A 20,529-nucleotide genomic window follows, 5' to 3' on the forward strand; every position below is an offset into this window, starting at 1 on the left:
TTTTGAATAAAAATACTACTATATCTTTTAAATTTTAATTAAAACTTTCTTTTATACAATATATTACCGTCAATAACGTCGATAACATTTTAAAAATATCACCAATACCAATAATATATTTTATATACCAATATGATATCTTAATTTATTTATATATTTTTAAGTCAGGAGAAACAAATTTGAAGTTTTTAACCATATCTTTAAGACGCAGATGAGTTATTAGTTAAAAATGTATTTTAATCATATTTTCAATTAATTTATTTGCATCAAAATGATCATTTAATAAGACGAAGATCTAATTTTAATTTGCGATTTAAATTAAAATTGAAATATGAAGCGCGAGAATCAAAACAATTTAATATCTGGCGGTAAAATAGAGTTCTGTGTATTTAAATAGCAGTGTCTCATTACACTTCTCACCACCACAGAGCAAAGACAACGCTCATCCTTTTCTCTCTTCTGTGCGTCTTCCTACACTCTTTCTCTTTTTTTTTTTCTATTTCTTTTTCGATTCTGCTATTTTCAGAGTTTATGTTTTTCTTGATAAATTCTTTGACCTGATTTAACCCATCTTTTGATTTTGTCTTAGTTTTCTTCTGTGTCTCAATCATTCTTGCCAAACATAGTCTACATTCTGCTGTTTCATGGCTGTGAAACTACGGTATTTGGCTGTGTAGAATTGAAAATTGGGTTCAATTTTCAGATTCTTCTATTGGTAAGCATTATCAACATTCTACTGTAAATTCTCACTGAGATTGTTTTTTGGTCTTGTACTATGTATGACTTTCTTTAATCTAAACTTGTTTAATCAGAGAATATCTGTCTCTTCCTTCTTGCCGATTCTGGATTGAAGTCGCATGCCTCCCTCAACTCTGTTCATGTAACATTTTCTAATCTTCCTCTGCCATTTGCAATGTTTCTTGTTTATATTCTAATCTGTGTTTATATTTGCCATTTTTCCATCTCTTTCTATTGATATATGCAAGTTTTGTTGATATTTATGAACGAGTGCTTGTTCTTTGAACTTGATGGTTTTATGTTCCTTCGTCAATTACCGATACACGACTTTATTTTTTTCAGAACATGAGAAACATAATATTATCGAACCAGACCATTGACCCAGAAAAACAGAGGTTACATTTGGTTTCCAGAAAGAAAACATGTCTCTTTTACTATATTTTCTTGTGGCTTCTTTCTTTCCTTGTCTTCTTTTTCTTTTTAGTAATTTCTTTTACCTTATTTAATTATGATCTTATATATTGATAATCACAATCTTGTTTCAAGCTAGTAAGGTTTATCACGATTTAGTCAATTACTCTGTATGGCCTGCAAAAAGAAGAATTAAAGAAAACAGAAAAGATAATTAATTATTAGAAAAATGTTCTTGAACTCCAATTTCTCAAATAACATAACACCAGTTATTATTATAGTTTTTTTAACATATTTTCTATTATTATTACTTTAAATTCTTTTATAGTTTTTAAAATATAGTAGCGTTTCAAGTAACCATTTTAAAACTGTTCAACAATTATTTTACATATTATTCCATTATTATTAAATAAAATTTCTCTTCCACTTCGGTTAAGTTTTATTATTTTAATGTTTATTTATTTTTATAGAAAGTTTATATTTGTGTTGTAAATATTACATGATTTATTTTCTTAATTACTTATTTGAAATATATTTATATTTCCCTTTTTTGTTAATGAATTTTAAATTATAATAATATTTCATTTTTCATTTTTTATTTCATAATTTTTTCTTTTTTATAATGTTTTTGTACCAAATATTTCTGTTTTTTATGATTTTCAAAATTATTGAAGCGGTTTATATTTCGTTATTTTTTTGTATTCACAATAATATTGCATAATATCTAAAAAGGTTAAATATGATTTTAGTCCCTAAACTATCAAGTGATTTTATTTTTAGTCCCTCTTTCAAACTAAGGTACCTTTTGGTCCTTATCTTTTAGAAAAACATAATTTGTTGTCCTAAAAAACGAACAGTGTTAAGTAGAGGTTGAGCTGGCAATTGTTATGGCTTGAGTGAAAGAAATTAGGGTTCGTGTTCAATCGATTTGTTTTGGCGATTGTTGTGACTCGAGTGATCTCAAGGGTGAAGAGTAACGACGGGAAATAAGCTTCAAGTGCAGAAGGTTGGATTTCATCTTCTTCATCATTGTTTTGGTTGGAGTGGTTGGTGATTATTTACTTTCGCAATTAGGATTCGTCTTCCATCAAACAAGGTAATTATTTACTTTTAGTTTAATGTGGATGCAGTGTTTGTGGTGCATTGTGTGTAAATTTTTCATTTTACCATGTTGTGGATGCATTATTCATTGAACAAGGTAATTATTTTTCATTGTCGATGCAATGATTAGTAATGGTTTTTGACGTTGAGTGCTTGACTAAGTGAGTAGTCGGATTCAATAAAGGCTAATGTGCCTCAGTGATGGCTTTACAAAGGAAATGGAAATGCAGACTCCCCGGAGTGGGACTGGGGACATGCACTGACACTCACTAACTATCTATTTTCCTTTTGTCCAAGGAAAGCGGGACAATAGACATGGATCCTTTGTTACCTTATTTCCTTAAACACGGAATTGCTCCTTTGACCCAATATATGTCCCTGCAATAAGACAATTTTTCTCTGCATCACATGGGGAAGTTCATGAAGAACAAGGGGCTAGAATATGTGGGAGGAGAAATACATGTTATAAAAGGATGGGCTAGAATATGTGGGAGGAGAAATACATGTTATAAAAGGAATTACCTTGTTCTTCATGAACTTCCCCATGTGATGCAGAGAAACGTCAAAAACCATTGCTAATCATTGCATCGACAATGAAAAATAATTACCTGTTTAATGAATAATGCATCCAAAACATGGTAAAATGAAAAATTTACACACACAATGCACCACAAACACTGCATCCACATTAAACCAAAAGTAAATAATTACCTTGTTTGATGGAAGACGAATCCTAATCGCGAAAGTAAATAATCACCAACCACTCCAGCCAAAACAATGTTGAAGAAGATGAAATCCAACCTTATGCTCTTGAAGCTTCTTTCCCGTCGTTGCTCTTCACCCTTGAGACCACTCGAGCCACAACAATCACCAAAGCAAATCGATCGAACACCAACCCTAATTTCTTTCACTCGAGCCATAGCAATCGCCAGCTCAACCTCTACTTAACGCTATTCGTTTTTTAGGACGACAAATTATGTTTTCCTAAAGGATAAAGACTAAAAGGTATCTTAGTTTGAAAGAGAGACTAAAAACAAAATTACTTCATAGTTTAGGGACTAAAATCATATTTAACTTTATCTAAAATTATATTTTTTGTACTTGGTATCATTACTTTTATTTCACACCAATATTTTCTTTTAAATCTTTAACTGTATAATTTTGATTCAATAATAACTCGTACGTAATTGAGAAAATGAGAAGACATTAAATCATGTATGCTTTTTTTAGGATTATAATTTATAGTACAAGAATGTTTGTGTATATGTAAATTCAAACTCCTATCCTTAGAGAAAAGTATGTTTCATAGTTATTATTCAATATGCTTTTTGGATAAATGATACTTCTTATCTATATTTGTTAAGTGATTCAACTGAAGGTGAAAAATTAGCCATAAAAATTGATAGAAAGAAGAAAGGTCAAGAAGAAAATGGTGGAGCACTCACACTTAGAGTTCTGGTATGTTCATTCATCTTTCATTTATTCTGGAATTCAGCTAAATATATTTGGAATGAGTTTACACTTACTTTCTTAACTCATATATAAATAAAATAAATTACTAACTGCAAATAGTTTTTTAGTAAAAAAGAAAGTATTGATGTTCGTACTTGTTAATTAGGTTGTTGTTAAACCTTTTTGCTTGAATTAAAGTCATAAGATAATGCATAAGATATATTAAAAAGATGATAATATATATATTTAAAAATTTACATCACAGTTACATCTGGTTAAATAATTCACTTGATATTAAAATAGATAGTGTTTCTATGCGACTAAATAAATTTACAAAAATATTTAAATTAAAAATAACGTTTACGAATATTAAAAATATTTTAAATTCAATTGAAAACAATATTTTAAGGTATTAAATTTTTAAAAATTACTAAGGCGTAAAACATAAAACAATAATCATTACAACATAGTAAAAAGTATTCTAAATAAAAATATGATGTATTAAAAGAAAAGAAAAAGTCCAACTATTTTTATATCATAACATGATTTCCGAAAAGAAAAGGACAACGCTCATCCTACTCTCTCTTCTGTGGGTCTTCCTAGTATCTTTCTTTTTCTATCTCTTTTTCGATTATGCTTTTTTTCAGAGTTTATTGTTTTTCTTTATAAATTCTTTGACCTTATTTAACACATCTTTTGATTTTGCCTTAGTTTTCTTCTGTGTCTCAATCATTCTTGCTAAACATAGTCTACATTCTGCTGTCTCATGACTGTGAAACTACTGTATTGGGCTGTGTCGAATTGAAAATTGGGTTCAATTTTCAGATTCTTCTATTGGTAAGGATTATGAACATTCTACTGTAAATTCTCACTGAGATTGATTTTTGGTCTTGTACTATGTATGACTTTCTTTAAACTAAACTTGTTTTTTCAAAGAATATCTGTTTCTTCCTTCTTGCCGATTCTGGTCTGTTCATGTAACCTCTTCTAACCTTCCTCTGCCATTTGCAATGTTTTTTGTTTATATTCTAATCTGTGTTTATATTTGCCATCTCTTTCTACTGATATATGCAAGTTGTGTTGATATTTATGAACGAGTGCTTGAAAGGTTACATTTGGTTTCTGGAAAGAAAACATGTCTCTTTTACTAAATTTTATTGTGGCTTCTTTCTTTCCTTGTCTTCTTTTTCTTTTTTAGTAATTTTTTTTTACCTTATTTAATTATGATCTTATATATTGATAATCACAATTTTGTTTCAAGCTAGTAAGGTTTATGACGATTCAATCAATTGCTCTGTATGGCCTGCAAAAAGAAGAATTAAAGAAAACAGAAAAGATAAATCAATTATTAGAAAAATGTTCTTCAACTCCAAATTCTCAAATAACATAACACCATTTCTTATTATAGTTTTTTTAACATATTTTCTATTATTATTTTAAATTCTTTTATAGTTTTAAAAATATAGTAATGTTTAAGTAACCATTTTTAAACTGTTCAACAATTATTTTACATATTATTCAATTATTATGAAATAAAAATTTCTCTTCCACTTCGGTTAAGTTTTATTATTTTAATGTTTATTTATTTTTATCAAAAGTTTATATTTATATAATTTAGTATTTCTTTTTATTTTTTATTTTATAATGTTTTTGTACCAAGTATCATTTTCCGTCTTTTATGATTTTCAAAATTATTGAAGCGGTTTATATTTATTATTTCTTATATTTCATTATCTAAAATTACATTTTTTGCGCTTGGTATCATTACTTTTATTTCACACCAATATTTTCTTTTAAATCTTTCACCGCGTGAGAATCTAAAATCTGGATTAAAAGAGTGGATTAGTGCATTAGACTAATAGAACCAGAGTTATTATTTTATTATAAATATGGATTTCTGAACCGCCTGGTTCATTAGTCTACTTCCACTATCTCTCTCTAAAAACTCAGTTTTCAGATTTTTCTCTACCTTATCTCTACTACATCTATGCCTTCTCTCTTCCATTCCTCTTTACTGAGCCAGTAGATTTCCGATCAGGTGGTGCCGAAACGTTCGCAACGTAGAGGGCTTCGAAACGGACCGATTCGTTTCGGGTTTTAGGCTGGTAAGTCCTTGCATGCAGCCTCTTCTTTGTTCTTGAACCTAGCACATGAAATCTTTGTTGGTTGCATGTGTCTTGTGCTTTCATCTTTTTCATTTCTCCCCTCCATTCTAGCTCTAAGAGTTGTTCTATCACCAATGTGGTGTTCTGTAGGATTTTGTTAAGTCCTCACAACTCGAGGTACTGTTAGGGCATTCCAGTGAGCTGTGTTGTTCAACTCCAAGGTAAGGGAAGCTAGGTCTTTCTTAAAATTTATTTTTATGAAGTATGTAGATGTGCTGAACTTTGTGTTGGGTGAACTATTAGGGTTTTAGGCTACTTTGAGAGGAAGTGAGGTAGTGATTTTGAGCATTAGAGGTCTTGAGTGCAATTGGGCTGTTTGGGTAGCTCAAATAGGTCAATTTTAACTTGTTAGGAACATCAAACTGGTCTAAAACGAGTTACAAGTGATAAAATTGAATTTGGGTCACTAAGTTGTTGATTCTGGTGTTCTAGAGTAGAAATTGAGTCTAAATCACTTTAAAATTATAGTAGGAACGTTTATAATCATCTAGACAAGTTTAATTAGGTGTAAAACATGAATTAGAGGTGTTAGAAATTTGAGAAAAGGCCTAGAAATGGTGAGGGTTTGTGAGTGCATCATTCTGCAGAATTCGCGTTCTGCAAATGATGCAGAGTCGCTATGCAAATTTTCTCGCATAGCGAGTCCTTGCAGAGGGTGCTCTCTGTTTAAATCATTCGCTGTGCGAGCTGGTACGTTGTGCGAATGACTGGAGGGTGCTGCTCTATGTCTGGTGATTTGCATAGCGAATCCTGTTGCTATGCGATTGGTGATGGTCTCGAACTACTAAGATTTTAATTCAAAGGGCGAGTTTGGGCGCATAGCGAGTCTTTGGGAGGGGTAGTCTCTGTCTAGGCTCTCGCATAGCGACTTGGGTGCGCAATGCGAGAGGTTTGAATTTTGGTGTATGCTGCGAGTCAATTCGCATAGCGAATTAAGGGGTGCGCTGTGCGAGACTCTCTTGTCCCGCCTTGCGAGTAGGATGCGCTCTGCGAATCCTTTGAGTCCAGATTTCTCTTTTGCTTTTGCTTTGGTTGAATTAAGTGTGTGGATTGATTGGAATGCATAGTACGCTGGTGGTAATATTATTATATTGAAAGTATGTGAATGTATGAGACATGTTTGGTGGTTGAATGTAACAAAGTGTGGTTATTGGACGTAATTTCATGCTCCTCAAGGAGAGGATTCATGGTGGTGCCCTTGGTATGTTTTAGAATGATTTGCATGGTAGCTCAGTCTTGGGGGTTATCCTGAAACTACAATGGTCAATCATTCTCAAGTAGAGAGGATTGAATCATGTCGTGAGTAGTAGCAGGAGGTCCTAGTCTTGGGTGCTTCCAGTATAGCCCAAGGTGAGTGATAACAGACTAACCTCGTGAGTGTGGTAGGGTGAAACCCATTGGCAATGGCTTTGCAAAGCAGTAGAGGCCACCACGAGTGCATGACCCGCCATAGCTCGTCAATCATTCTAAGTCTGGACGAGTCAAGTGTAAAGTGTAACAAGTGGTGTTGTATGGTTCATTAACTTTGAATTAAACTTGCAGGTTGTGTGTGATTGTTATAACATGATTTTTGTATATCTAGCTCACCCTTGCTTTTGTGTTTGTGTTTTGCTTGCGTGTGTTTTTCTTTTGCAACGATCATCCACTTGGATGTGAGCAGAGGTGGATGAGGTACCCTGAAGCAGGCCCTGGATGGTGATGATGCTGCAACTTAGTTTGTTTAAGAGTTTCTAAATTAAGTTCTATCATTTTGAAATACTCAAGGTGTTTAGTTTTAAATTATGACTAAATCTGGGATGACTGTAACCTTAATACCTTATTTACAGTCTTATTCTAACTGTTATTTTATATTAAAAATGTGGACTGCTATATTATATATTTATATATAATTTGGGACGTTACCCAGTGCCTATATAATTTTCATTCAATAATAACTCGTATGTAATTAAGAAAATGAGAAGACATTAAATCATGTATGTTTTTTTTTTAGTTGAGGATTATAATTTATAGTATAAGCGTGTTTGCATATATGTAAATTCAAATTCCTATCATTAAATAAAAGTATATTTCATAGTTATCATTCAATGAATGTCTTTAGGATAATGATACATCTTATCTATATTTGTTAAGTGATTCAACTGAAGTTGAAAAATTAGCCATAAAAACTGATAGAAGGAAGAAAGATTCAGAAGAAAATGGAGCACTGACACTTAAAGTTCTGGTATGTTCATCTTTCATTTATTCTGGAATTTTTTCCAAATGATGAGATTTGTAACTAACTAGGTCTATAGAATCAATCACTGATTTACAAATTTTGGTAGTGATATGTTCTTGCCCAGTCAAGGACATAGGAAATAAACTACACACTACATTGCTAAAAAAACTTCAGACCAGAGCCCATCTGATTCTTATTTTGGTGTTTTTCTTAATTCAACGGTTGATGACAGTTCTAGGCATTACAAAGCTGAGACTGAGCATAACTGGCGTAGGGTGTTGTTTCATTTATGAAAACATTGTAGTCTTTTCTTAATTGATGTGCTGCTTTGGTTTTTATTGCTTAAAATTTGAGAGGTTTTGCATTGTTTTGAAACTTTGTAGGACATCTTTTGTTATTAATTCTAAAGGTCGAAGCAGAGCTCACATACAAGTCTCTTCTTCAAATCACTCACTGATTTGAGGTTTATTCTGTGCTTACATCTGTTGCTACATTATACATAAGAAATACTAATTGCTTCTTACGAAACGAGGTATATGAAGCTAGGTACAGAAACCTGTCATCATTAGATCAAAACTCAATCCCTAATTAGCCATTTTAGAAATACAAATAGTGTGATATTGCTCCCATTTGATGAGTTCTTCATTATGCAATCTAGTTTCACTAGAGATGTAATTCATCTAGTAACTTTTGAGTTTAGCTGTCATATTAATGTAAAGGTTTTACACCGTCATATAACTATTCTTTATTTTTATAAATTTGATGTGGATTGTGCTTGTATTCAGGTAGCCGATGAACTTGTATCGGAATTTGCTGATCCAAGCAATGGTGCTTCAACTCCTGATCAGGTTTTTTCCTTTTGTATAAATTCTTTCAGACCGAGAGCGTAAAGATTAATATTATGGACTTGATGTTTTCGGATTAACATTTGACAGCAACAATATGACGAGAAAAATATCCGTCGGAGGGTTTATGGTGCTTTGAATGTTCTAATGGCAATGGATATTATTTCTAAGGATAAAAAGGAAATACAATGGAAGGGTCTTGCTCGCACAAGTGTAAGCAATATTTAAGATTTAAAGGTTTGTAAACAGGTTGTTTTATTTTTGGTACATGATTTCACTTGATGCTCTCTGTTATTCTGAATAATACAAAAAAAATCAAATTATAATTTTAACTCATAATCAGTTCAACAGACAGAACGTCTTGGGCTAAGGAATAAAATTGAAAAGAAAGCATCCTATTTGCAAGAGCTGGAGGATCAAGTAAGGGCCGCTATCAATAGTGGATTTAGTCTGGGTTTGAACTCCTGTGCCTAGTTTACGTTTTCAAATTTGCAACTCTTTTGTAAGAAGGCCCTATGGATTTTTTTACATAATGTTTGATTTCTGTTTGCTAACTTTTGTATTAATTTATGAAGTACATAGGTCTTCAGAAACTTATTGAACGAAATGAACAGTTATATAGCTCTGGGAATGCTCCCAATGAGGTGTATCTTTACCCTTCATTCTGGTGCAGGTATGCTATGATGTACTGTCTTTGGTTATTTTGTCCACTACAAATAGTTTCTAATTTTTCCGCTTTGGATCTTTGATTTGTTAGATAGTGCCTATGCTTATATCTCCTTGGTCTTAAGTCTGATGTAACTGGTCACCATTCACTTAATATGTTGGCTTAAGGCCTAAAGTTTAGATTACAAGTGATGAGACCTCAGTTCTGCTTCTTGGGTAAATTGAGTAGAATATTTTTTCTTCACCATTGTTATGAACATTTGTTAGAACTTGACATTTGAAAATAAATGTAGTTACTAGGGTTACTAATAATATTTATTCCATTTATTTTGCTTTTCTTAGGTAAGTTAGTCACTTTTTCAGCTCTAGGCTTATGGATATCTATACAAGATTTATTATGATGATAGTTGTAGACTACAAAGGTTTAGGAAGATCGAGCGCACCCTTAAGCAAGAAAGTAACTAACTAAAGAAATATATGTAGAGACATATATTTCTTCACTAAACAAACCTAGTGATAGACTCATAAATAAAACGATTTACACATATCTCTAATTATTGCAATTACATAGAGACAGCTCCTCACTACTTTCTTTACATTAACTCCAATAAAATATACAACTTAATATTCGTTTTATATTTATAATAAATATCAAACCGAATCAAACCAAATGTTAGTTTTTTTTTAATCATATTTTTCATAGATCACCCACACCTCACTTTAAAAAACTTCACAACTTATTTGTCTAAATGAATGAATACTTCAAAACATGTTTTTTCTCTCTCTATATACTTCTAAAATTTTCAACATGAAACTTTACTGTATGAAACTTTATTATGGTGTTGAGACAAAATCAAGACACTTAGATAAATTATCAAAATGATCTTCACCAAACACTAATAAATGATGAAATCATATATAAGGAGCCATGCAATTGCAAAACAGAATGTAATATTTTGGATCGGGAACAAAAATATTACTTTTCGACAAAGAATTTCTTTTTTTCTGTTACATTTAGATAAATTAATTAACACAGAAAGATTCGTGCATTTTTATCATTTTTTTATGTTTCCCATTACTTTTATTATCCTTCTGGATTTTTTTGAAAATTATGATGTTAGTCCTAGTTACTTCTAATGATTGCATGGCTTATTGAACTTTGGATAACACTATAGCCCTACTGCACTTTATTTTGGCTATTGGATCGTTCGGTGCTGTTTGAGAATAGACATTGTGGTGTGCATTAAAAACTGACCAGTCAGAATTGTGTTGTGCATTAATGCCTTTATTCAATGTCTAATTGGCGCAATAACTGGTGATACATATACAATCAGGTGCATGCTTTGAATTGGAGTTCATGTATGAAATTAAGTGTTTTTCTGGCCTTAGATGCAATATTTAATTCCTGCTATGTTAGAGTTGCTTTGTGCATGAATAAGAAGTTGGTAATTGTCGGAGACAAAGATGTTACATAGTGAAGAAACTTAATGCTATATTGCTATGTAAAAGCTACAAACATATATAGGAAGATATCTTCATGTGAGAAACTTGTTTTTGGTTGAATGCATGGTTAATCAGATTCTCTTGCCATGTGCCAAAACTCTCTCCCTCATGAGACTATGAACCCTGCTGTCATTGAATTGTACACTCTTTCTTTAGCCTTCTTTGCCTGAAAATGAAAGCAGATTCCAGAAAAACACAACCACATCAGAATAAGAATTTAAAGGAAGATGCAAAGTTATAACAAAAAGGCAAAAGTTTACCTCTTGCTCCCAGTCAGTGTGTGTTGTAATTACAAATAGGCATGACACCTGAACAACTAGTGCACATATGATTCCCAGCCAAAGGCCCTACAAAAAGTAGAATCACAATTTTTTTATGAAATCACAAAAGTGAGAAGACTGATTCAGAAAAACTTTAACTTGCTTACCTTCCCACCGATGTGCATGACAAAAGAAAAGAAGATAGCTGATGGAATCCCAACTAAATAGTATGATCCTAGGTTAATGAAAGCCCCTATCTTTTGCCAACCACATCCTCTAGCTGTGCCTGAATTAATGTAAACAACGATGTTTATTCTTCAAGAAAATGAGTTACAAGCAACATTGTTTCCACACATAGCAGATATTTATCTGCATTGAACACATAATTTTGTAGAGAAATAGTATCATGACACACTTTTATACTCATTTGACACATACTACAAGGGTAAAATGGTCATAAAAGTATAAATTTTTGTATTATTTCAAGAAAAAATAGAGTAAAAAATAAATAAGGGTAATGTAAAATGAATGTAAAAAATTTAAATGTGTCAAATGAATGTAAAAAATTTAGGCGTGTCAAATAATCATTACTCAATTTTGTATTTCAGTTTGCAAGCAACCTTTCGACTGAGTGAAAAAATGTTTCTGCAGTTTTGTGTTGGAAGATTTGCTATTTCAGACATGACTCTGCTAGGACCAAAAATGAAAGGAATATAAGCAAGAAAAACCTGAAAGAACACACTGTAGTGCATCCAGAAAAATGGATAACGCAAGAATTGGCAACATGATAGCTACATATTGGACCACTTCCACTTCATTACTATATGCATAGCCCCAAATATTGCGCAGTAGTATCATCACTGCTCCAATCAAAGTTCCCTCAATAACTGCCATTATAAAGACAAAGTACACAGCTAAGCGTGCTGCTCGAGGGTGACCAGCTCCTAGCTCGTTTGAGACACGAGTGCTGCAAAGAATCATGCAATTTATTACTACAACAACCACACAAAAAGACAAGTACTACAAGGTAAAGTACGAAGAGAACAGAAAACTCTGACAACTTGGTATATTCTATAGAAAATTGATCATGCATTTGAAAAAATTGCAATAGCTACTCACCTTACAGCTCCACTGAGTCCAAAGGGGATCATCCAAACAGTTGTCGAAGTATTCAGGCTGATTAACCAATGTTAGAGTGCATTAGAAACAGCGTTTCTAGTTTTCTCCTCAATATAAAACTATTGTATCAAAATAAATGTTCAATATGATACTGACTAACCAGATAGAAAGCACTGATGCTTCCAATTTTGGATTTGGAAGAAGGCCAGAGAGGAGAACCATCATTTCAAATGACCACATTTCCAAGCTGTTCGAGATAACATTAAAAATGGATAAAGAAACTGTCTTTTGAACAAATAACTGTGTAGGATTGGAAAAAACAATGTAACTTTGACATGAAAGAGTGTTGATAAAAAATTTGTGAAGAGAATATACCAAACCATAAAAGCTGAAGGAATTGCAAGTCTAAGAAAAGAAGGGATGCCATGCAATGCCTCTTTCGAAAATCCAGTCCATGTTTTTGAACACGAAGGAGAAAACTTGACATAGAGTATCAGCATGAAGACATTTATCCAGTAGGATATAGCATTTGCTATGGCAGCTCCTCTGTAACCCAGTCCAGATTTGAATACCATGGTCCAACATATAGCAATATGCAGTAAAGTAGTGACTCCAGAACTTAACACCATTGGAAATAGAATATTTTGAGTTTGCAAAAATCTGTTGAGGCACTGAAGAAGACCATAGGCAAAAAGGCTTGGAATCATAAGCCGAGCATACTGTCCAGCTTCTGCAGATATTTCATGATCTTGGCCAAGGGCAATCAGAATAGATCCTGTGTTTGCCCAAATAAATGCAAGGTGTATGCTAACAATCATGAGAACAAGCATAGCCCTCTGCATGTGTATGCCTAACATATAGTGCTGCTTTGCTCCATATGATTGGCCACACAAGGTATCCAAAGCACTTGCCATTCCCACCTATTTGAACAAAAACACAAAAATATCTCAGAGAAAACATGTAGTGTTCAGCTACACTATACATGTTGTGGGTTTATCATGAAAGAGGTTCATTATGGAGATAAACACCGATAAAATATGAGACTAATCATATAAAGAATTGACATCATTTTCTATTCAAAATATTAAAACAATAGATTAATGGATCTTCAAGTATTCTACGTTCTTATTTCTACCTAATATTATACAAGACAAGAAAACCAATAACACAACTCACCAATAAGCTAAAACCAGTGACAGAGGCAAAGGAGGTAGCCATTGAAGCAGCAGAGAGTGGCAATTGGCCAAGATGCCCCACAAACATTACAGATATAATTTGTAGGGAATAATTTAATATAGAAACAGATACTAAAGGCCCTGCTAGCCATAACTGTTTCCTCAGTTCTTCACAGAGTTCAGCTCTCTCTATTGCCTTGTTCTGGTTTAGTTGTATGCTATCAACTTTGAGCTTATCTTCAACTGTGATATGTATCAATGGAGATTGTATACATGACTTTTGATCTTCTCTATCCATTGCTTCGTTGGAAGACACAGACACGAGTTTAGGACACCATAAATAGTAATACAGAAAGTGTTAAAAGAGATATTTATAAGATATGACACAGGAATAGATACAGTAGTACTCTGTCTTCTTCTTGTCACGCTTTTAGATATTTAATTTCCGTCTCTTTGGATAAACTCTTTTTGTGTCAGAAAGGAAAAATAAGTTAGAGAAATTAAATAAGTCATAATTGTATTCCCAAAAATACAATTAAAATTTTTCATAATTTATAAAATGCCATATATATATATATATATATATATATATATATATATATATATATATATAACAACTAATAAATTAAATTCATAAAAATAGTCTTTCCATTTTTCTTCTTCAAATTATTAATAAACTTTAAACAAAACGAAAAAGGGCAAAAACCGGATGATGGAGATTCCCTTGATTTTTAATTCTCGCTCTCCCTTTTTAGATGTTTTTTTATGCTCTTTTATGGTTTATCTGTTGTTAATTTTTAATTTTTATTTTTTCATAATTTTGCAGATTAGGGTTGTTCATATTGTATTTTGTTCTATGGCTTGCAGATTATGGAGTTTCACTTGTATAACTATCTTTCAACTTAACAATTTATATTTTAATATTATAAAATTTGGAAACTTTAATATTAAATTTGTTAGAGATAATAATCAAGTGGCCATGATGTTTGAGTGTTACATTTTTAAGTAACAGAAGTTATATATTAATTATTGAATATGATTTTATTTTAAAACTAATATTAAAAGTTTGATTATCTATTAATCATTTAAACAATTATATATGATTATAAAAGTATTAAATTTGTTACGAAATAAAAAAATATCATATCAATAACACCGAACATGAAATTAATGAAATAGTATTTTTTTTTCTTTACTTTTCTTTCTTGAAGTAAGACATTTACCTTTTCTTTTGTTAGGAGATAGAGTCATATTTTCTTTTAGTATATTTTAGAAAATTTTGATATATCCTCGTATGGGAGTATTTATTGTTTTATAGCATGATATGATATATTTTTCTCTTTAAAAATATTTGTTTTAATTTATTAATAATTCTGTGAAATTTACTGTTCTAGTTTCTTGTCTCTATTTACAGTTATTTAATTCTGTGAAATTTTCCTTAGGGTTTCTTTGTTTTTTTTCTTTCTCTAAACACAGTCATGGATCTGTCATTATAATATTGGAAATTTGGAAGTTTAAAAGTTTTGCAGTCTAAATCCAACATTTTTTCTTCAGCCATCTCACAAAAAATATGCAAATATTTGACATCAGAAATAGTTGGAGAAAATCGAAGTTTAATATTGGTCTGCACTCTGACTTGGTAGGCTGATACACCAAACAATGCACAAAATAAATCCATATAGTAGTCTTTAGTCAAGTGGCTCCTGTTATTAATCAAGTGTATCAAATACTTTAATGCTTAATAATATTTTAAAAGTTAAATACTTAAAATGTATTATAAATATATATGCCAATATATGAGTTTAATTTATTTTTTGCAAACTATTACACTTTTAAGTGTTATTATTCTTTAAAAAAAATTGCAGAGAAATTATTTTTAGAAATATAAAAACGTATTTATCATAATTTTCCTTTTGGTAATTATCTTTCTCAAAATTTTATTGGCAGGATAACGTTTTTATTTAATTTTGATGACGTAAAAAAATAATACAGTGAACTAATAAAAAGCCATTTAAATACAAATTTTAAAATAATTATTATAAGAATTGATTAATTTATTATAACAATGGGATTGGGTGCCTTATAAGCAAATTTTAATTAATTCTTTCTCTCTTACGACTATTTTTATTGAATGAGTTTTTTTGAATGAACTATAATAATATTACGTAAGGTTTTCATGATAGAATCTAAATTCGGTTTTTTTGACTAATTCTCATTAAGTTGGCTTATCTTAATGTCACTTCTGAAAGTCGTATTACTACATTAAACTTGTATTGCATTGCTGATTATTGTAAGAAAATAATTCATCATTCTGTAGTATTAAACTGATGGCATACTACGACTAAAATTGAATAATATTATAATATAGGCAAAAATATCACTTTTCACGTTTTTCACGAATGATAATAATATGAAAAGAAGAAGTAAAAGAAGAACTAAAACAAGAGAGTTGAATGAATTTTTTTTAATAGAATATTTTCCAAATATAAAACCAGCACGTTTCAGTTTGATCTTCTATTTTCTTCTCACCAATTTCTTAAATTGTTAAAACAAATTTTACCTGTTGTACTGTTAAAACATAGTTGCAGAAGAAACCATACTTTCTAAAGTCAGTAAATTTTACAGTAACAATCATAGAAAGAAAAAAAAAGAAAAAGAATAATGGTAAAGAAATACACTTTTACATGTATTTTTTCAAGAAAAAAGAAAATAAAAAATAAGTAAAAATAGTATGATATGAATGTAAAATATTTTTGTGTTAAAATATCATTATTCAAGAAAAAATCTCGATAGTTTAGATTAAAAGAGGTGTTAAATATATTTTTTTTACATTTATATGATTTTTTCTTCCAAAAATAAATCCCATAAAGCTTGCACTACCTTCTAAGAAAGGAGTAGCATAACTCCAAAAAGGTCATGGGAAAATGCTAGGAAAGTTATGTTTGCATTAGCCACCACAAGTGTCCAACGTATACCAAAATAGACAATTCAACCACGTAAACTGTTTTTGGTGTATAATGATTGTCCTTACTAACTATTGAACATGCATCTCATGATTCATGATCAACACACCAAAATTTACTTCTTTTAGTGTCCTTGCTCTTCCACTATAAATACCACACACCTAGCTTTGCATAAACACACACACATTTACACTCTCAAACATTAAGATAAAGGAACAAGAGATTGAAGAAGTGAGAGATGGAGAACTTCCCAGTGATCAACCTTGAGAATATCAATGGCGAGGAGAGAAAGGCTGTCCTAGAGAAAATCGAAGATGCTTGTGAAAACTGGGGATTTTTTGAGGTATCCCACAGAAATATATTTGCTACCTTAAGTTTTCTTCATGTTCATTTTTACCATACTGATGATGTTGCTTTCTTTCCTAATTGTAGTTGGTAAATCATGGAATACCCCTTGAACTTTTGGATACTGTGGAAAGGTTAACGAAAGAGCATTATAGGAAATGCATGGAGCAAAGGTTCAAGGAGGCAGTGGCAAGCAAGGGATTGGAGGGTGTCCAAGGTGAAATAAAGGACATGGACTGGGAGAGCACCTTCTTCTTGCGCCATCTTCCACATTCAAACATCTCTGAAATTCCTGATCTCAGTGAAGAGTACAGGTAAGGCAAATTGAAAACTAAGATATGCTTCATGCATGCATGTGAATATTGAAACTACCATAGGTAAGAATGTGTGATTTGGCTGATGAAATTGATAATGTGATGATATCTTGTACTGTCTGCATAAAACACAGACATGGTCTGAACTAGATGGGTGTGAATGCAGGAAGGCAATGAAGGACTTTGCACAAAAATTGGAGAAACTTGCAGAGGAGCTGCTTGACCTTTTGTGTGAAAATCTTGGATTAGAGAAAGGGTACCTGAAGAAAGCCTTCTGTGGATCAAAGGGTCCAAATTTTGGCACAAAGGTAGCAAACTACCCTCCATGTCCGAAGCCAGAGCTGGTGAAGGGTCTTCGTGCTCATACAGATGCAGGTGGGATTATCCTTCTCTTGCAAGATGATAAGGTCAGTGGCCTGCAGCTTCTCAAAGATGGCCAGTGGGTGGATGTGCCTCCAATGCGCCACTCCATTGTTGTTAACCTTGGTGACCAGCTTGAGGTACATTCTTTCAGTACTGAAATAATACGTCTCTAATAGGATAATGAAATAGTCTTCAATTCTGGTTATGATTCTAAGAATATTTAGAGTATACAAGTGGATGCAAATCTCGTCTTACAAACCGGTTTTGTAAGGTTGAGTTAGGCTTAAAGTCTATTTCTTAACACATTTTTTGATGAAACAGGTACTCACCAATGGGAAATACAAAAGTGTGGAGCACCGTGTGATTGCTAGAACTGATGGGACTAGAATGTCCATAGCCTCATTCTACAACCCTGCTGGTGATGCTGTTATCTATCCTGCACCAGCATTGCTGGAGAGAAAAACACAAGTGATAGACAAAGTATACCCAAAATTTGTGTTTGAGGATTACATGAGGCTCTACGCTACACTGAAGTTCCAACCAAAGGAACCAAGATTTGAAGCTATGAAAGGCGTGAACACAGTTTAGTTAGTTCCAACCAAACGGCTTAATTGGAGCTGTGCTATACTATACTGCTAGAAGAAATTTTATTGATTTGGAAGAAGTGAGGAAATAGAATGCAATTAAGCAAGAAATAATGGTTGTTTAATCATTCAATTTCTTAATACAGTGGATTGTTTATTTGTACTTCAGAATTGTTGAAATAATATGCAACATTTCTACTCGTTCTATCTTAACCTTGCTGGGTCCACCTTACCCAATTTGTAAAGTGCAATAAACATGAACTCAATATATGACAGTACACCCAACACCAGCACATGAAAAATAGAAATGGTAGCTACCAGAATAGGCAAGACAACTGCATTATCTATATCGGTCCACCAACTTAATGCTCAAGATCAGATTACAACGGTATTTAATTCACCAAAAGAATTATTGAATCAGTATTTTGTGACATGATTCAACCAAAAGAATTAGTGGTAACAAAACTTGCCAACTTTCATCTAAATATTTACCAGACTATGTTCTCTGGCGGTATTGGTTCATAGACTCTGTCTGTAACCTTCCTTGCCTGAGTATGAAAACAACTGGTCTCACGTGCTACCATCAAAACTAATAAAATTTACCACTATTTCCATCAAGAGTAACATCCAAGCTCAACAAAAGAACATTCAGGAAGCAGGAAATATCAGCAACAGTCAAAACAAAAACTTACATACTTCTTGTCAGATGGCGTTACAAGTGGATCTCTTACACTTAGACCAGCAACAACAGTCATTATAGGATCCAAACACTTGAAGATGGTTCCTAAAATCAGCATCTTGCCAATTTGTGCCCGGAAAATTAACAATCCAATCAACAGTAACTCTAGAATAAATCATATTATAACACTTTGAAAGTCAGGAGAATATTCTTTTCCTTGATAGTGGAAGAAGAAATAAAGGCCATGGTGCAGTAGTTCTTTTACCTAAAACTGTTAAATTTTCATACCCGTCTAAGGCCCAAATAATCTTCAAATATTCAATAGCATTTTCAATCTGCAGAATAAAAATAAATGATTACATAATAAATAGAGTAAAACAATACAGATGCAGGATGCAGAATGTCATAAGTTCTACACATACAATTCATTGGAAATATAAACACCGATGCAGGATAAAAACTCAGAGATGCTTCCAAGTTGTAGAGTTTTTATTTGCAGACACAAGGACTGCAAAGGTGTACTCAAAAGCTCTGCCAATTGATAATCAGCAAAAGCTTCAAAAAAACATCTGGGAAAAAGATGGTAGCATTGGCCAAGCCGAACACGACCGGCCCTTCCTCTCCCCCAAAAAGTCATGAAAACTTTCTAAGAAACCAGACAGTCTAAATAATATAGAAAAGCATATAATCTGAGAAACAAAACATTATGATGTTGAACACAGACATGGGAGTCGTACAATGGAAGTTTAACTTGATTTGAGATAACAATTTTAGAGTTTTAGAGTGTATATTTTCTTATTATTATTTTCTTATTAAAAAACACGTTTTAGAGTGTATATTTTTATTCAGTATTTTAGAATATCCATAATACAAATTTGCATTTCAAATTATATATCCTTGAATACAAAAATGGTAATGCTTAATGTCATGAATTAAACGGAACTCAAACTGAAAATCACCCATCATAAAATAAATTAGAAAATTTTAAAACTATGGGATGAAGTTTAAAATTATGGGGTGTAGGAAGAAATGTTTGAATCAAGAGTGTGATTGAATCTCTAAAGAGCATGCATTTCTTATGGGTTGGGCTTTGCAAGGTGAAAGGGTGTCGCTAGTACAAGGTCTGCTTAAGGGAAGAAACATGGGTGCAGAAAGCAATGGCCTACTACAAAGTGCTTTCTAGGTAATTACTTTTTGCATTCTTGAAGTTTTTTCTTATACCTTCCTGAGGATGTTGGAAAGTTTAAAATGTTCATGTTTTAGATTTTTATATTCTACAATTTAGTATATGTTCTTGATCATACAATTTGGAATATACATTACGGTTTGAAAATAAATTTTAGATTTTATAATTGAAAAATGTACGCTAGATTGCATAATTTGAAATAATTTAAAATTTTAAAAATATATTATAAACTATATAGTCTAGAATATTGGATTATGTAATTTGAAAATTTGTTTTAGATTGGAAAATTCATAATACATTTTTAAATTATGTGTTCCCCGGTGAGTATAGTTGAATCTTTAATTTTACATATGTTTATTTATTTTTATATTTTAATAAATTCAATTATTTATTATTGATAGAACATGCATAGCACGCACAGTACATATTAATCACTGACACATAT

The 20,529-nt window shown here is 31.8% G+C and overlaps 3 protein-coding genes across 11 annotated transcripts; 2 read left to right on the forward strand and 1 right to left on the reverse strand.

Moving 5' to 3' along the window:
- Nucleotides 1-429: 429 nt before the first annotated feature.
- On the forward strand, nt 430-12,143 carry LOC124831990 (transcription factor-like protein DPB). 9 transcript variants are annotated; one of them, XM_088102984.1, is made up of 12 exons: nt 430-461; nt 590-715; nt 813-880; nt 3,629-3,708; nt 5,741-5,807; nt 5,958-6,028; nt 7,998-8,088; nt 8,868-8,930; nt 9,018-9,140; nt 9,279-9,347; nt 9,503-9,600; nt 12,008-12,143. In XM_088102984.1, exons 4-12 carry the CDS (start codon nt 3,680-3,682, stop codon nt 12,039-12,041), a joined length of 645 nt encoding a protein of 214 aa, XP_087959110.1. In that variant the 5' UTR covers nt 430-461; nt 590-715; nt 813-880; nt 3,629-3,679; the 3' UTR covers nt 12,042-12,143. The 9 variants fall into 9 exon arrangements, 7 of the variants coding, with proteins under 7 accessions (XP_087959110.1, XP_087959108.1, XP_087959114.1 ...); XM_088102982.1 differs by lacking the exon at nt 12,008-12,143 and having other exon boundaries at nt 9,503-9,773; XM_088102988.1 differs by lacking the exons at nt 5,958-6,028; nt 7,998-8,088; nt 12,008-12,143 and having other exon boundaries at nt 9,503-9,773.
- Nucleotides 10,913-14,005, reverse strand: LOC124831994 (protein DETOXIFICATION 16-like). Its single transcript, XM_047306097.2, has 8 exons — nt 13,652-14,005; nt 12,851-13,395; nt 12,636-12,722; nt 12,476-12,532; nt 12,085-12,323; nt 11,524-11,642; nt 11,357-11,443; nt 10,913-11,262 (listed from the first exon to the last, which is right to left on the reverse strand). Exons 1-8 carry the CDS (start codon nt 13,946-13,948, stop codon nt 11,203-11,205), a joined length of 1,491 nt encoding a protein of 496 aa, XP_047162053.1. The 5' UTR covers nt 13,949-14,005; the 3' UTR covers nt 10,913-11,202.
- A 1,974-nt stretch (nt 14,006-15,979) lies between these two features.
- Nucleotides 15,980-18,419, forward strand: LOC124832008 (1-aminocyclopropane-1-carboxylate oxidase-like). The gene is made up of 4 exons (XM_047306112.2): nt 15,980-16,956; nt 17,046-17,272; nt 17,439-17,772; nt 17,957-18,419. Exons 1-4 carry the CDS (start codon nt 16,852-16,854, stop codon nt 18,221-18,223), a joined length of 933 nt encoding a protein of 310 aa, XP_047162068.1. The 5' UTR covers nt 15,980-16,851; the 3' UTR covers nt 18,224-18,419.
- The last annotated feature ends 2,110 nt before the right edge of the window (nt 18,420-20,529 follow it).

Source organism: Vigna umbellata, chromosome 1, assembly GCF_029865625.1.
Source record: "Vigna umbellata cultivar VRB3 chromosome 1, Vumbellata_1.0, whole genome shotgun sequence".
NCBI classification, from domain to species: Eukaryota; Viridiplantae; Streptophyta; class Magnoliopsida; order Fabales; family Fabaceae; genus Vigna; species Vigna umbellata.

Excerpts from the sequence above, each read along its gene's own strand:
- LOC124832008 (XM_047306112.2), top strand. The coding sequence starts at position 16,852 with ATGGAGAACTTCCCAGTGATCAACCTTGAGAATATCAATGGCGAGGAG. Across the intron at positions 16,957-17,045 it reads AAAACTGGGGATTTTTTGAG|TTGGTAAATCATGGAATACC; the intron begins GTATCCCACAGA and ends TCCTAATTGTAG. Across the intron at positions 17,773-17,956 it reads ACCTTGGTGACCAGCTTGAG|GTACTCACCAATGGGAAATA; the intron begins GTACATTCTTTC and ends TTGATGAAACAG.
- LOC124831990 (XM_088102982.1), top strand. The coding sequence starts at position 3,680 with ATGGTGGAGCACTCACACTTAGAGTTCTG. Across the intron at positions 3,709-5,740 it reads CACTCACACTTAGAGTTCTG|GTGGTGCCGAAACGTTCGCA; the intron begins GTATGTTCATTC and ends ATTTCCGATCAG. Across the intron at positions 9,141-9,278 it reads AGGGTCTTGCTCGCACAAGT|ACAGAACGTCTTGGGCTAAG; the intron begins GTAAGCAATATT and ends TCAGTTCAACAG.
- LOC124831994 (XM_047306097.2), bottom strand. The coding sequence starts at position 13,948 with ATGGATAGAGAAGATCAAAAGTCATGTATACAATCTCCATTGATACAT. Across the intron at positions 11,643-12,084 it reads ACTACAGTGTGTTCTTTCAG|GCACAGCTAGAGGATGTGGT; the intron begins GTTTTTCTTGCT and ends ACATTAATTCAG. Across the intron at positions 11,263-11,356 it reads ACACTGACTGGGAGCAAGAG|GCAAAGAAGGCTAAAGAAAG; the intron begins GTAAACTTTTGC and ends TTTCATTTTCAG.